The sequence below is a fragment of the Heloderma suspectum genome, chromosome 3, assembly GCF_057233095.1.
Source record: "Heloderma suspectum isolate Gila_16-S chromosome 3, 16-S_ref, whole genome shotgun sequence".
Classification (NCBI taxonomy): domain Eukaryota; kingdom Metazoa; phylum Chordata; class Lepidosauria; order Squamata; family Helodermatidae; genus Heloderma; species Heloderma suspectum.
Genome location: NC_139460.1, coordinates 139,397,958 through 139,414,373, shown reverse-complemented (window position 1 = coordinate 139,414,373; position 16,416 = coordinate 139,397,958). Strand labels below are relative to the sequence as shown.

Genomic DNA, 16,416 nt, shown 5'->3' with positions numbered 1-16,416 from the left:
GAGAGCACCCATTGATGCCAGAAAATGTTGTCCTAGTGTCAATGGATGCTCATGGGAATATCTAGGTATTAAGCTATTTTTTGATGCTGCAAGGTCTCTCCAGCACAAGTCCCACATCACAGTTTGGAGGGTGGAACAACCTAGGAGGTGGAGGGTGGGGAGGAGGAGAAAGGAGTTGTGGGGTGTGAGAGAGAGATGCATGGAGGTGGTGATGTAAGAAAGAGAGAGGGAGAGAGAGAGAGGGAGAGAGAGAGAGTAATAGTTGGAGAGGATGATCCTGAAAAGAAGGAAAGATGATCTGGAGAAAGAGAGAAAGTTTTGGGGTGGATGATCCTGGAAGAGAAAGGGTTTGTGTATTGGGGTGGCAGTCCTGGGTAAGAGAGACAGTTGGGGGTTGGGGGAAGGTCAGCAAAATGTCATGTGCTAGCCTTAGGTAGATTGGCTAGTAAATTTCTTGTGCCTCACCAGGTTGCATTATGTGAAATGGGTATTTTGTTGTGCTATGTGGGGTCAAATATTCATTTAGAATTTTAAGCTCAGGCCCAGCCTCTGCCTTGAACTTAGTTTCTTGGGCAAGTTTATTAGACTTTTGTGAATAGCCAGGCCCTCATGGCAGACATTTTGTGGTGATGTCCACGACAGTTCTTTAAATTTCCAAATGTGCCCATGAATCCAAAAAGGGCGGTGGGGGGGGGGTGTTGTAGGCTTTAAAACCATTTTTAATGGTGTTTACTCATTTAGAGGCTGACCACTTCCATGCTGGAGTGGTACAATGGAAAAGTACTCATATAGCACTTCACAAAACTAGCAAACTCTAGCAAGGCTACCTCTTTTTCCTGCATCAGATTTCTGTCATTTCATAAACATTAGGCCTTTATTTTGTATTTGTTTGTTTGTTTCTAGATGTATTAGAAATCTAATAGGTTTCAAGGCGACACACATTCAAAAAGAGCCAAATGAAATCCAAAATCACAAAATCAAATCACAACATAGTAAAGCAAACAATTAAGAGTAGCAAACAATTAAAAACTAAAATAGGCATCACAAAAATATCTAAAAATATAACAGACTTAAAACCATTTAAAACCATAATATAACAGCACAAACATGCAGATGATTAAAAGGATTGAAAGAATTAAAAGGTCTTTGCACTGAATAGATATCAAAGTAGGTGCCAAGTGGACTTCTTTGAGAAGGGTATTTACTTTATTGTCTAACGAATCTGTCCTTGTAGCCAGCACTTGGCCACACACCTGTCCTTATTTTTTAATTTATAAAAGAGAAGAAAATGTCTCTTTTTTTCTTCATGGTCTCTGCGCACCATACATATGGGCTCTGCGCCTGCGCAGAGCCTCAATTCAGGAAACTTCTATAGCTGAGGAGTTTGGGCGGGAACCCCTCCCCAGCTGTCCCTAGCAGGTTCCTACTTATTCCCTCAGTTCTCTTTTGACTGCCATTGTGGTAGCCTCGTTAGGGAACTTCTAGGTATTCAGTTAATCTGAAAGTATTTTTTTCTGCTGAGGTTTTATTCTGCCTATATCTCTGTCTGCTGTTCTTCAGCCTTTACTTTTTTTTATTGTTTTGTTGTTTTATTTTTTGTGATCTTGAGATTGTCTAATGGGCATATTACCCTCCAGGCCCCTTTTCTCAAGTGTGTCTACTGTGGAAGTAACCTACGCCCAATGGACAGACGTTCTTTGTGCCTTTTCTGCCTGGAAGAAGGGCACATGGTAGAGGCCTGCCCCCATTGTCAGGCTTTTACCAAACAGGCTTGGAGGAACCAATCTGATCGGCTACGAGCCATTCTCTGGGGGAAAGCACGGGCGGCTATAGAAGAACCTAAGGACACTATGGCTCAGCCTTCCCTTAGCCCCGCTGAGGGCATGTCTGCTTTCATGTGGCCTGTCCAAGTGTCAGGGTTGGAATCCCTCCATAGTCTGGCTCAAACTTTGAGATAAACTGAGTCTCTGAGCAGACAAGACTCACCCACCCCAGGGTGGTCATTGACACTTCCTTTGGCAAAAAAGCTAACAAAAAGGGCCAGAGCTTCAAAATCATCTGCTACCCCTTCTTCTGAGCCTAAGAAGAAGAAGAAAAGCTCTAAAAAGGCAGCAGAGTCAGTATGGGACCGACAGTGCTCACCAGCATTAATTGCAATTCCCGCTCCTCCACCAATGCTGCAGTCTCCTGTGCTGATGATTGTATTGGTCCCAATGCAGAACCTGGTTCTGATTGCGTCATTGTCAGAGGGTGAAATCAGGGATGCCTCCCCAATTGAACCATCCCCTTTGCTCAGTCCTGTAGACCCTCTGGATGATAGTCAATACCAGTGGCATGGTGTGAAGGAAGGAAGTAGCTGGCTGAACTCCATTTGGAGTGCTATGGTCTGCACCTTTTGGACTGAGTCCCTGGCCTCGTCAGTCTTAGAATTGAAAAGATATTGGCCATCAAACGGTAAATCGTCAATACAAGATCAGGCTTCCTGAGATAAGCCTGCAGACCTCAGCCAGGCATGGCACCTCAGAGCAATTGCACCCACAAGGACTTTGGCATTGCAGTCCACCTGGTGCTGAGAGGTGTTGATCTGGCGCTGAGAGAGCCAGATGACCTCTCCCTGAAACACCAGGGCAAGGTCATTATTATCTTCGTGTAGGTAGTCAACAAGATGCCCAACCTTCTCCCAGAGGAAGAGCTGATATCCCGACATAGCCGCCTGGTAGTTGGAGACCTTGATGCTGAGGGATGCTGAAGCAGAGAGCCATCTCCCCAGGAAATCAAGACAACAGCCCTCCTTATCAACAGGGGAGAAGTCTCCTTGACTTATTCTGTGCTGCCTCAACAATGAGTTCGGGGTAGGATGAGTGAATAGAGTGAATAGAAACTCAGCATCCTTATGCTGAACTCTAAACATCCCCTCAAGCCATTTAGACATGGAAGACATAGTTGAGGGGGCCTTCCACAACTGCTTAATGGTATGATGTAAAGCAGGAAGGAGAGGGATAGCCACTGTTCTTGAAAGTTCCGCATTCACTGCATCAAACACCAGGTCCTGAATAGCAGAGACCTGCTGTTGTGTTTCTAGCCCTAATGACTGGGCCATGCGCAAGACCTGGTCCAAAAACTGCCCCAAATCCTCCAATGTCTTCCCTCCGATTGGGAGCATCCAGCTAACAGCTCTGTCACTGGTCCTTCAGTGAGATGTATAGACCCTCTTGGCGAAGGGTGCCATCAAACCCATTCATCTTGTCATCTCAGTGACAAGTTTTACTCCCAATACTTCACAGTACCAGAAAGGGATGGCAGGCTCCATCCAATCCTGGATTTCAGGGAAGTCAGTGCCTACATTACACTCCTGTTGTCAGTCCTTCCACTACTGTCCAAGGGAGACTGGTTTGCCTCGGTCGACCTCAAGGATGTCTACTTCCACTTCCAAGTTGATAAGATTGAGAAGTGTTAATGGTGTTTCCTTCAATCCTCAGTTCAGAGCAACATCTGCCAATTTGGGGTATTACCCTTCAGCCTTGCTACCACCCCAGGGGTCTTCACGAAGTGCATGGCAGTAGCGGCCTCTTACACAACTTGGGCCTCTACAACAACAAGAAGTCACATCTACAGCCAGTACAGCAGCTCCAGTTCATCGGGACTCTCCTCGACTCTCAGTCTGGCCAAGCATTCCTTCCCCAGACCAAGTTGTTTCCTTAGTATCTCTGGCAGCGGAGTTACTAGCTCAGAGGACTGCTACAGCATTTATGATCCAGCGCCTCCTTCGTCTTATGGCTGCAACAACCTCGATTGTTCAGTATGCCTGATTGCACATGAGAACATTGCAGAAATGGTTCCTCCACTACTTCGATACCAAAAGGGACACCCACCATACCAGGCTTCATCTCCCCTTAGAGGAAAGGCCTTGTTGTATTGGTGGATGGCACAAGAGCATCTTGTGCTGGGCATGCCATTCCTTCAGTTCTCTCCTTCCCATATGATGACTACAGATGTGTCCCTCTCAGGATGGGGAGCTCACTGCAGGGCATCACAGTGCACAGTCAGTAGTTGCCCATAGAAGCCATCGAGCACATCGACCTGCTTGAGTTGAGGGGAGTCGAAAAGGCACTCAGGGCATTCGAGCTGGACCTGGTGAGCAGACTGGTCCAGATAACATGGGACAATACTACAATCATCATGAACCTGAACAAGCATGGAGGAACGAGATCTCTTCCCCTGATCATCCTCACTCTTCGGATTTTCCATTGGTGCGGTCTGGTTGCGATCCATTGGCTGGTGTGGAGAATGTGCTTGCCAACCAGCTCAGCCAGTCCTTACTGACCTCCCATGAGTAGGAGATGGACAGGGAAATCCTTACGGATCTCTTCCAGCATTGAGGCACACCGTAAGTCATCCACTTTGCTCACAGGGACAACACTGTTTGCCTAGTGTTCTGCAGCCAAGCAGATCTGGAACTGGACTCAGTGGGGGATGCCTTTGTGTTTATGTGGACAGGGGCACTGTTTAGATCTTTCTCATTTCCACTCATTACCAAGGTGCTAGCAACAATAGGAATGGACCGCACATGATGCATCCTAATTACCCCGTGGTGGCCTCGCCAGCATCATTCCACTTCTACGATTAACACGGAGAGAGTATGTTCAGCTTCCAGCAGTGCCGCACTTTCTTACCAGAGGGCAGGGCAGAGTTTGGACCTTTTGATGCTCCCTATCATGGCATGGAGGATCTGGTGATTGTTACTGACATAGATGTCACTACCTTGATCCAGAGGATCCTTGATGCCACCTGTAAACCCTCTACAGGATGGTTGTATGCCAGGAAATGGGCTGCTTTCTTGTCCTTTGCATGTTCCAAAGGCTTCAATCCTCTTAGGTGTTCCTTACACTAAGTTCTACTGTTTCTGCTGTCACTTTTTGACAGAGGTTTAAAACCTTCTTCTCTGCATGTTTACCTGGCTGCAGTTTCTGCCTCTCACCTTTGAGTTGAAGGGTTTTCAGTCCTTGTACACCCAAAGGCGACACAGTTTCTCTGAGCGGTCCAGAACCTAGCGCCCCCAATCTGTTGAACGGTACCAAGTTGGAGCCTGTCGGTAATCCTGCAGACTCTATCCTGCAGACAGTTTGAACCACTGGTCACAGTAGATCTTTACCTTTTATCATGCAAGGTGGAATGTTTGGTTGCCATTACATCAGCATGGCACTCTGGTGAGCTGTGGACCCTAATGTGGATCCCCCCTGTCTCACCTATCCAGGGTCAAGGTGGTCCTCTGACCCAATCCTGCCTTTCTCCTTAAAGTGGTTTTGTGCTTTCATCTCAACCAGGATGTCGTCCTACCAACTTTGTTTTCGACCCTATGTGCTCTGGATGTTCTCAGAACATTGGCATTTTACAAGTCAAGGACAGAGTTATTCAGACAGTTGCCCTGGCTCTTCTTCTGTTATGGCAACAAACGCAAGGGGCTCCTGGTCTTGACACAATGCTTCGCAGGTTGTCAAGATGATCAAGCTAGCGAATGAGGTGGCTGGTCTCGAACTGTCTGCCCCAGTCTGAGTTCACTCTACTTGTGCGGTAGCAACCGTTTCTTTGACACTATTGGGTAGGTGTTCAGGCCAGAGCTGACTTGTTCAGTCGTGCAGTCCGTTCTTCTGTTCTGCAGTAGGACACCTCCGGTAAGTCAGCTTATTACTCACCCATATGTGTGATGCACAGAGACCAAGAAGAAGAAAGACAGGTTGCTTACCAGTAACTGTAGTTCTTCAAGTGATTGTCTGTGCATTCACACAACCCACCCACCATCCCCTTCTCAGGATCATACTTGACTTCAGTGTTGGATACCAAAGATCCTTCTTGGTTCTAAGGCTACAATGTCAGTCTCAAGGAACTGAGAGAATAAGTGGGAACATGCATGCTGGGATGGTAAAGGAGGGTTCTTGCCAAAATCCGTCAGCTACAAGAGGTTTCCCCAAACAGGGCTCCAGGTGGGCGTAGGGCCCATAGGGGTGAATGCACAGATGGCCGCTCAAAGAACTACAGTTACAGGTAAGCAACCTGTCTTTCTGTGTTGTGATAAACATGGCAAAGCATTTTTTACATTTTATTCTAAAGGTAAGATTTGAGTTGTTTTCTCTACAGACATAAGGCTCATGGATATCTATTGACTCATTCAGAAAGCAATCACACACTTTAGTAGGGACTGATTTTATAACATCTTAATCATTTGCATTCTGATACATACTTTATCTAAACAAATTATTTTGCTTAGAGCAATCATTTGATAATGCCTCTCTCCATTTTTTTAAAATTGTATTTTCTTTAAAAATGTTTGTATGTGTAAAAAAAATGACAGAAATTAATTAATGACCACAGGTTTGTCCTTATGTTTTAGCGTAGTTGCTGTTTGTGTTGGCCTCTTCCATCCCAGCTACTTCATGACCTCTTCCAAAGACCCCTTTCCTTTAATGCTTTCCATGCAGTTGCTGCCCTAGATGGGGAGGACAGGGATGGGGGTTGGTGTGGACAATGTTTGAATTTTTTTTTTCTTAATGCCTGACTAGCAGCAGCTCCTCAAGCTGAGCTCTGTTATCTGAGGTGCCATAGCTGAACGTGTCAATGATAAAATCTAGGACCTTCTCAAACACCGCACCACTTATTTCCTTTCCATTAACTGAACATACTGTGGTAAAGTTCACAGTTTGAAGGGTGCTTCACATGAACATTTGACATGTTAATAAGAAGAATCTTTGCATTTATACAACGTGTTTTTAAAACTCTTGATAGTACTTCACATGCACTAGCTCAGGAAACCTTACAGCAGCTGACCTAGGTAGCACTAGTATCCTTACATTGTAGATAAGGTGCTGAGGCAAAGATAGTAGCTTGCCAAAGGCTACCTTGACAGTTCATGGCAGAGGCAAAATTTAAACTTCTGGTTTAGAACTCAATCCTTTGTTTGTTTTTAGACTGTTGTACAAATAAACCTCAAAGAGTGGTTATATGAGACTAGGTTCTGTCTCCTCTTCTTCTGCAATTTAAGATTGAGGAAGCCGTGTTGCAAGGAGTCCTGTAGTCTGAAGTACAGCCGTGGCTATGAGATCTAGGCTTTCTCAGCTGTGGCACTCCATTATGGAATTGTTTGTCCAAAGAATCTCAACTGGCCAGTTTTCTCTCAATTTTAAGGAATGTGTAAATTGAGTTTTGTTCTAGAAGTCGTTTTGCCTTTCAAAATGTTAGATAATTGCAGTGACCCCCCCAATTATGTACAATATATAATATGTTTTACTTATTTTTTTTTTAATCTGCCCAATAACATTCTCTGGATGAATTACAAACAGTTAAAAGAATAAAATCCAGTACAAACAACAAACAGCAGCAAGAAATAACTACCATAAAAATCTAGAACTACGTCTCTAAAATGCCTGGGGAAAAAGAAAGGTCCTTGCCTGGCAAAAAAAAAGATAAAAGTGTAGGCGTCAAGCGAGCCTCTTTGGACTGGTCATTTCATAAGTGGAATGCCACAACTGAGAAGGCTGTCTCTTATGTAGCCACCTGCCTAGCTTCCTTTGGTGGGAGTAACCAGATTGCATAATTGGGCCAGAGTCCCTATGATCAACACCAGATCAGTTCCCACATCCTGTATGAAGTCCTGAGTGACAGCTGACATGTGTTACCAGTCTGGCATTAAACAACAGTATCCAGAAAAAGGGAGGAACTGAGGCTCTTACCCATTTGCTGTTGACTGAGGGAAGCTCTGGTAGAGGAAATAATCACCAACTGCCTAAAACCTGAACTGGCTTTACCCACACACTCAAAATTGCTTTCAGATAGCATATGTCACTCATTCAGTCCTCTTCAGCTTTAATTTTTATGATAGGTTATAAAATGCCACCCAAATGTGGTGTTAAACCCTACTTACAAAAAGGATTGATAATTTAAGGGAAAGTAGCAGTAGTATTCATAACAGTGTGTGTAAATAGTATGATACAATTATTCCTAGGAAAAACACATTTTGTTTGTTGATATCCATCCAGGAGCAGCACTGTTATTCAGCCCCACTAAATAAATCTAAAAGTAATCCTACTGGAAATGTAATTGGCTTGTTTTATAGGCATGACAGTTTAAACAAGCCTTTCCCAACCTGAGGCCTTCTTGATGTTTTTGGAGTACAACTCCCATCAGTCTTAGCCAGCATGGGCAATGGTCAGGGATGATGGGAGTTATAGTCCAGAACCTCTGGAGAGACCGAGGTAGGGGGAGGCTGGTCTAAATAACATGATAGCTAGTGAATTCAGCTTCCTTTTGTTAATTTTTGTAGCATTATAACAGTGCTAAGATGTACAAATATCTTTCCTATTTAAAAAAAAAACAGTAACAGAGAAAAGAACAGGATTAGTTACTTTACAATACAATACAATACAATCCTATGCATTTTACTCAGAAGCAAGTTCCACTATGTTCAGTGGGGCTTACTCTCAAGTAAGTATGTATAGGACTGCAGCCTTAGAATAATCTCTACTAAATGAGAGGGGCAATCTTCTTTCGTTGTTATGCCCATCTGCAGATAGGGGTAAGAACTGATTTTGCTCATCTTTACTAATGACTTGTAATTTTACTCATCTCTGAAAGCCACAGGAGTTTTTGAAATGAGGCAGGATATTAAAGTTCTAAATAAACCATCTGCTCCCCAGCAGCAGAGAAAAGAGAAAATAAAGAGAAAGGTGCTATTAGAACTTAAGAGAACAGAGGTTTCTACACTGCTCACTCCCAAGTTCCATTCCGTGAATGGAAATGAGAGCTGGTATGAGAGAGAGCTGGTATAAGTCTAGGCTTCCCAAATGATGTGAGGAGAAGTTGTGCTGCCGCTACAGTGTGTGATGTATGTCACATGGTATAGCACCCTACAGCTGCCTGGAGCTAATACATCATTATTGTAAGTATTCCCAATTATTTTAGTGCTCCTTCGGTAATATTTATCACAAATCCTCAGCACAACTCTATGTGTTAAAACAGCCATTATTATTTCCATTTTCACTGTATGAGTCCTGCAACTTTTCTCTGTCATATCCGTTTGCAGTGCCAACTTAATATCTTGGTGATGCTGGCATGATGCCATGTTTTCTCCCCTTGTGGCATGTGTTACAGTTAGATGTAATCATAAGCTCTTACATAATCCTAAGGAAGTCTTAAGATCAGGCCAACTATTTTAAAGTTGATGGCTTCTGTATTTGCAATTGCTTAAAAAAAATGCTCAAAAATAATTTTTTAAAATATGTTCCTAACAAGCCCTTAGTTAGGAGTAGCATAGGGTAGAAAAATCGCCACCTGAAAGGGGAAAAAACAATCTAAGCAGACAAAAATAGATTCCTTTTAAGTGGGGACTCTGATGATAAACAGGACTTATAGGCTCAGCAGGAAGGAAACCAAATTCCTATAGAAACAGGAAATGTGTGGAATCTTTTCAAAAATCTAAAAGGAAGGGGAAAAATCCAGTCTGCCTCTGAAAGAGACACACACACACCATGGGGAATAATTAAAATGAAGTTCTTAAAAATAATCAAATGTTTTTCAAGGGCCTCCTAATGATGGTAAACCACAACTTGTCACTTGTTTTAATGTTTTTAATAGTTTTATTAGTGTTTTGTCATTATGGTTTTACTGTTTTATTTTAGATTTGTTGTATACTGCCTTGGTGGCCTTTTGGCTAAAAGGGCAGTATAGAAATATTAAGAATTAAATAAATAATTGTCAGAGAATAGAGGTGTGATCATAGAATATGCTTCAGGATAGAGGTTTTCAAACTTGTGCCCACTATTACATTAATCTTTGGTGCATTTCATGCCACATGTTTTGATGTGAGGGCAGTGACTTCTACGACAACTGGTATTTTGGAAATCTAGCAGGCCTAACTGGTGCTCACACCTTTCTCAGGCTCTGACTTCACCCCACAGCAGTGGGTGGCTGCCCACAATGCTCCTGAGAAACACTGTGTCAGGACATTGTGGTAATTACGATAACAGGCAGCTCACAGGTGCCCATTGCAGATTGCAGCACTGTTACTGCTGCCCAGAACTAGTAAGCCAACAGGGTGGGGGGGGGGCACTGATGTTGGAAGAGACCCACTTGCCAGGGGCTCCCTCACACCTAGAGCTAGCCCTAGGTGACAGCCTATGTGAAGGCTAGTTCCTATCCCATCTTGACAGTGAATATGTTGTAGTTGTAGAAGTAGGGTTGTAAACCAGTGCACTCAGAACAATGGTGTTGTTGTTTTTTGAATGCCATGACTTCAGGTTACTAGTGGATTTATTTTACATTAGGAAGTACAGTGTATTCAGCCTGGGACAAGACTCTTATACTGCTGTTCAGGCCTGTCTGTGCCAAACTGTATTCTGGTACGTATACCCTGTGTCTGCCTCTATACCCTGACTACGCCAGTCTATATCCCAGATACATTTTCCTTGCTCCAGCAGGCAAGGCCATATTGTATTTTGCATATGACTAGAAAGAATGTAAATGTCCACATCTTCAAATTGTAGGTGTGTGAGGGGATACTGAGTACTGAACATACAAATAACTGTGGTATTTGGTGTGATAAATTAATAACCCCAAATTAGTTTCTTAAATAATGCAGTTAGCTAGAGAAATTAGTTTTGCATAATGTACATATGGGGTAGTATCCAATAGGGGTCATGCGCGTGTGGCTAGCCCTGCCAGCCCCATTCTGCGAGTGTCCACAATGTCATGCTTCCAGGGGCAAGCCCTGAGGCATGAAAAAATGTGCATTTCCGGGAGGGGTAGTGTGCACCCCATCCGGAAACACGCATTTTCGCTTGAGTTGCTGCTTGCCCCCGGAATCATGATATCACAATTGCGCGCAGTAGGGGCCATGTGCAGACTTGGGCTGGTAGGGCTGTGTACATGCAGACCAGAGCTGGCCCCTATTGGATACCCGTAGTATGCAGAAGGGGTGGGGGAGAGAGCGAGGCTGACCATTGAGCTTGATGGTTCAGATGCACCAAAATTGTAATACATCCACACTACCTAGAAAACTAAATTTGATACACACATCAAATTTACACAAGATACACAAATACACAATTTGTGATACACAAGAGCCTTCAGTGTGGTGGCCCCCTTTCCTGCCTCTGGAGGTCAGGCAGGCACCAACACTGTGTTGTTTCCAGTACCTCCTGAAAGCATCTTTATTCCAGAAAGCCTTCTTTGATTGACTAGCCATGTTATTTTATCAGTACTCTGTTTTTAAAATAATAATTTTTAATATGATGTTTTATTTCTTTTATCTTTTTATCATTTTATCTTTATTATTCACTGCTCCAGAACTATTTAAAAGTGGAGCTGTGTATAAGTGTTCTAGCAAAATAAATACATAAAATAAATGCTATAAATAAATAAAAAGTCCAGGACACCCCAATTACTAGAAGATTCTAAAAGCAGGACATTTGTTCATCTCTGCCTTGAAATGGTGAATATGAAGTTTGCTCCAAAATTGCAAGGATACCTCTATATCTGAAGAGATTTTAAATTTAGCATATACAGATACCACTAAATCTTTATTAATTCAGAAAATAGGACATTTCGCATCTAGTAGTTTATACTAGAGAAATAAATGTTTACCTAATTCTACAGGCCAGCCCTCAAGTATTGAACAGGCCAAACCAAATCTGGAAAGGATTATTAAAATGTGGGACAAACTTGAGTTAATCTGGGATTGGGAAGTGTGGATTTCCAGTGGCAGTTAGGAATGTGAAGCTATGTTTGCAGAATACAAAGTTTGTTCTGAGGCTGAGTCTTGCAAAATTTCTCTATTGGGTTATATTTTATATATTTCTTTCAAGTTTTATGGTTTGTTTTAAACTTGATTTTGCTTGGTAGAGATTCATTTTATCTAACTGATTTTGTGTTGAAATCATAATAATCTTGAGATATTTGTTTATAGGCTGGAATGATTAACTGGAATCGTCTCTTTCCTCCTTTACGTCATCGACGTAATGCAAACTATCAGGATAATCACCAGGCTGAAAATGAGATACTGCGTCCAGCTGAAGTTTCTGAAGATCAGGTAGGCATGAACATGTTATGATTGCCTTGGTTAAGGGAGGGGGAGAAAACAAGAGTATGTGGTTTATTATTGTAATTCTTCTTGGTTTAGGGCATATCCAAAAGTTCATATGCTCTATGCCTGGCAGGGCTGATCTAACACTAAATAGAGTCAGGCAATCGCCTCAGGTGACAAATGCTGAGGATTTTAAAATTACCATGACAGTGCTGTATTAATATTGTGGTAAAATCCATGTGAATTGTCCGTTTAATGGAGCTAGAACTCTGGTGTTCTATCAGTGGAAAGCAAAAAGTACCCATTTTCTTTTACTAATATCATAGCAATGTTTTCCTACTAGTCAGTTGGAAGGAAGAGAGTGGCCACTATTTTTAATGGTAAAAAAGAGAAAAATAAGCCAACTTGGGTACCAACTCTTTCATAATGTTACCTAATAAAGGTATCTATTTGAACTGAAGGAGATAGTTCTGGAAGGGGAGGGAGCCAACTGCCACTTGTCCATAGCTGAGTCATTGGAAGGGGCCTTACTGTTTTGATTCTTCCTCTGACATAGCTGGGATCATTGAAGCAGAGCATTCTGGGAGGGAAGGAGCCAAACGGCAGTTGGTCCCAGGTGAGCTGATATAGGGGGCTTCCCTGTTTCACCTGTGCCTATGATTCATTACTATAATAGAGGGAGGGAAATTAAAATCAGGACAGTGACAAATACTGATCATTCTCTGTTCTTTAAAAGCACACATGCTGTCATTCTGGAAATGGTGATTCATTTAGAAATTTATTTTCTGTTTTAAACTGTTGCAAAATAATAGAATCATCCAGTTCTTACCAATACCTTCAGTGTTCATTGAATAATTCAATACTCACACAGAATGAGAGAGAGGAAATGTTATCTAGTTTAATAACAAATGATAAATCTTCCTTCTTTATGAGCGTTGGAGGTGGAACTTTGTGTATTAAAGACGGCTTTCAGAAGAGGTTTAGCTAAGGACCAAACAAAATGTTCCTCGCAAAGACGTGTAACTAACTCTTAATGCATATTTTTTTAAAGAGAAAAGCCCCTTACAGAGGGATAATTCAGAGTGGAGTACATATACACAAACTCTCTTTCTCTCTCCCCTTCCCACCAAAGCGACTTTTTCAATTAACCCAATAGCAGACCATAATCTGTTTTCCTGTATCCTATACTTCTTTCTGCACATAAAGGCCGTTATACAGAGACATTCAGAGACAGTTGGTTTTCTATTCCTTTTCAAAAACAAAGTGTTCAGTCATTTTGATATTTACAGTAGGCAACTGGATATAAGGAAATTTGCCTACAACTGGGAACTTGGCCACTTGCAACTCTACTAAGCTGTGGGGAATCTTATTTTAAAGGTTGTCTTCCTCACATTTCAATATTTTCTTACAGTTGTGCTCTGAAAACAAATTCAGATGTTCCCTGTTTGAAGTGACACATTTCTCTCATAGAGACTACAGCACTTCAGTTTTCACCTGGGGAATTGTTTGTTTAAAGTGAAAATCTCACTTTTTCAAAACTTACCACACCAGAGAAAAGACTTGAAAACTAAGGCTGGGTTCTTACACTAACCTGGTGGTGTGAAAACCGCTGCAATGTCACTCGTTTCCATGCCACCAGGAAACATTGAGACAACCCAGACTGCAGTAGAAAAGCCCAGCCTGTAGTTCTTCCCCTTGCTCACACCAACCCCCCAGAAACTGAAACATGGGCATGGAGAGGAGCTACAGTGTGAGAATTTTCACATGATGCAGGGCTTCTCATATTACTCAAGAGGTGCAAAAAGGAACGTTACTGCAGTTCATATAGCACCTGGATGCTGCAAATACAAGGTTGAAGTTCTGACAAAGGAAGCAATGTTCCTGCTGTGGTGCTTTCTGCAAAGCAATTCCCCACATGATATGGAGGCAGTGCAGTCCGATGAGGGGCCTGTACCACCTCAGGCATTTAAATGGTTGAACTGGCCTTCATATAACTATGTTACAACAAGGACACCAATTTTACCAGAGTCGTAGTATATTTACCTGTTTGCAAATACTACTTTAAAACATGCTGTTATATTGGCTGCTTGGTTGAATTCCAGATTAAGGACCTTTTTTCTTTCCCCCTTATTTCTCTGCTAGGTTGCACGGCTCATGGAGATGGGATTTTCCCGGGTAGATGCTTTGGAAGCTCTGCGGGCTTCAGATAATGACCTTAATGTAGCCACTAACTTCCTGCTCCAGCACTGATGAGTACCTGCAATGAAGAACTTGAATTAACACATTTTGGTGTGCTGCCCAAAGGAGGACCTTAACCACTTTCTGGGTAGACTCCTGAATCTCTAAATCAAGAAGAGGAAACTGTCTTCACATGTTGACATATCAGAGCAGAAATGATGGATGGCACTGGAAATGTTTGTCCCTTGAAGGAGATACTTACTGGCCAGGTTATACTTGAAAAGTACTTTCAGTTGCAAAAAATATGCTATGGCTTCAATATTTATTTTGGACAATTGGGTGTATGTGGGTTTAAAGAAAAAAATCAGCATAAAATGGATTGCCGTTCCTGATAACATGGAAACAGGTGGAAACAGGAAAGCTTGTAAAACTGCTCCTTTTGCCAAGAGTACAGGGCTTTTCCTCTAGTATCACGTTCTTTCTTCTAATCTTAAATATTTTTGAATACTGTATCTCATCCACCTCTTATGTCAAAGCTTTAAGTAATATGCAGAATTCCTTGGCGGTGTGATTTCAATAAAGGGAGAGAGGACTGCAATGTTGTATTCAGAAAATTCTGTTAATATTTATGAAAAAGGGAAAATAGAAGGATGGGGGGGCCTGAAAGTAGATAAGTAGAAATGCTGAAAAGAGAGGTGGATAGATTTGTAGTAGTTCTTTAAAAGGAAAGTAGGTTCCATGTAGCGATATAGGGTGAAACATCTGAAAGAGTGAAGGCTACTGATCTAGAAGGATCTCTCCTTAATCTGTTTCTTAAACAAACCAACAAGCAGTACTGAGGCTAAAGCCCATCTGCAGCATATGCATTCTAGCTGGAAGGTATGCATCCTAATCCCAGATAGATGGAGAACCACTTGTGGGGACTAGGGATGTCAGAGGAATCTGGTTGCGGGGTGGAGCTCGACAAACTTTCATCATTCCATGTTCTGCCAGCTGGCCTGACTCAGTCCGCAGTGAGTTGGGTCCATTGATGGATTTTCCGTATTTTTTAAATTTGTGGAAATAGACATTTGCGCAAATTGCTGGTACGATATGTACAAAAACCATGAGCCATTGCCGAAATTTGTGCAAATTATGCAAATTGCAGATGCAACTTGTGCAAATGTCTATTTCTGCAAATTAAAGAATAAAAAGTACCTGGAATTCAGGGAAAACATGTAGCTCGGCTCACAGATGCAAACCAAGTTGGGTGCACCACAGAAGTACAGCAAGCCCCCAAAGGGCCAGATTTCATAATGACAAACATCCCTAGTGAAGCCTATTGAAAGGAATTCTGCCCATACTCAGGAGTATTTGTTTCCCATGGCTGAGCATTGACATTCAGACCAAATTTTATATGAGTTGCAGTGACCTTTGACTCAAGTCATGTCCTATCTATGCTACATATGTCCACTAACACTCTCTCCATGGCACTGATCCATGAGTGATTCAGGTTTTTATTGTCAACTGTATATATGAAAAAATGCATATAAAATATATAGAACATATCAGTCTTGGACGCTGGATTGGAAGCCTACTTTTTCCAGCCTGAAATTGAGCCACTGATTTATTACCTTTCCAGGATAGTGTTTTAACCATTTCTGTGTCCATCTGATTAGATAGCATTCTTTCTTGTGCACAAAGCCTTCTTTATCCCAGACACATTTAAAATTAAAATAAGAATATGAAAATTGTTCCCACTGAAGGAAAACAGTAAACAGTAAAGCACATCTATATATCTACTTTTCACATAACCTTTGTACTGTGCATCACGTTATCTCTTCTTCTTTTTTCAAATACTGTGGTTTATAGACGCTGTACATTGTTCAGATTTTATCTTGGTGATCTTTCAGATTCAGTGTCTACTGCATGCAGTCTCCTGTGGGTATGCCATATCTAATTTCAGGATCGCATTTTAGGGCGTGCTTTCACTGAGAAAGATTTATAGTGTGCATAACGTTTGCTAGAGCGGGTAAGACATAAAAACAGCTTTTAAGTAGGGATGAGGGAGAGTTTTGTTCAGCTTGCATTTTGATACGAACTTACCAAATTTGGACTTCCCAAATCAATATGTGAGCCAGAACATTAACTGGACTTTCACTGAATAAATTCTCTAAGTGGCTCGAAGG

General features: G+C 42.1%; 1 protein-coding gene across 1 annotated transcript in view; it reads left to right on the top strand.

Moving 5' to 3' along the window:
- The window catches only part of UBAC2 (UBA domain containing 2), a 116,175-nt gene extending 100,136 nt beyond the window's left edge, over positions 1–16,039 (top strand). The window contains exons 8-9 of the mRNA XM_084844703.1: positions 11,954–12,076; positions 14,213–16,039. Of these exons, the coding sequence (XP_084700829.1) occupies positions 11,954–12,076; positions 14,213–14,320 (231 nt within the window). The 3' untranslated portion in view covers positions 14,321–16,039. The remainder of the gene's footprint in view (positions 1–11,953; positions 12,077–14,212) is intronic.
- Positions 16,040–16,416: the final 377 nt, after the last annotated feature.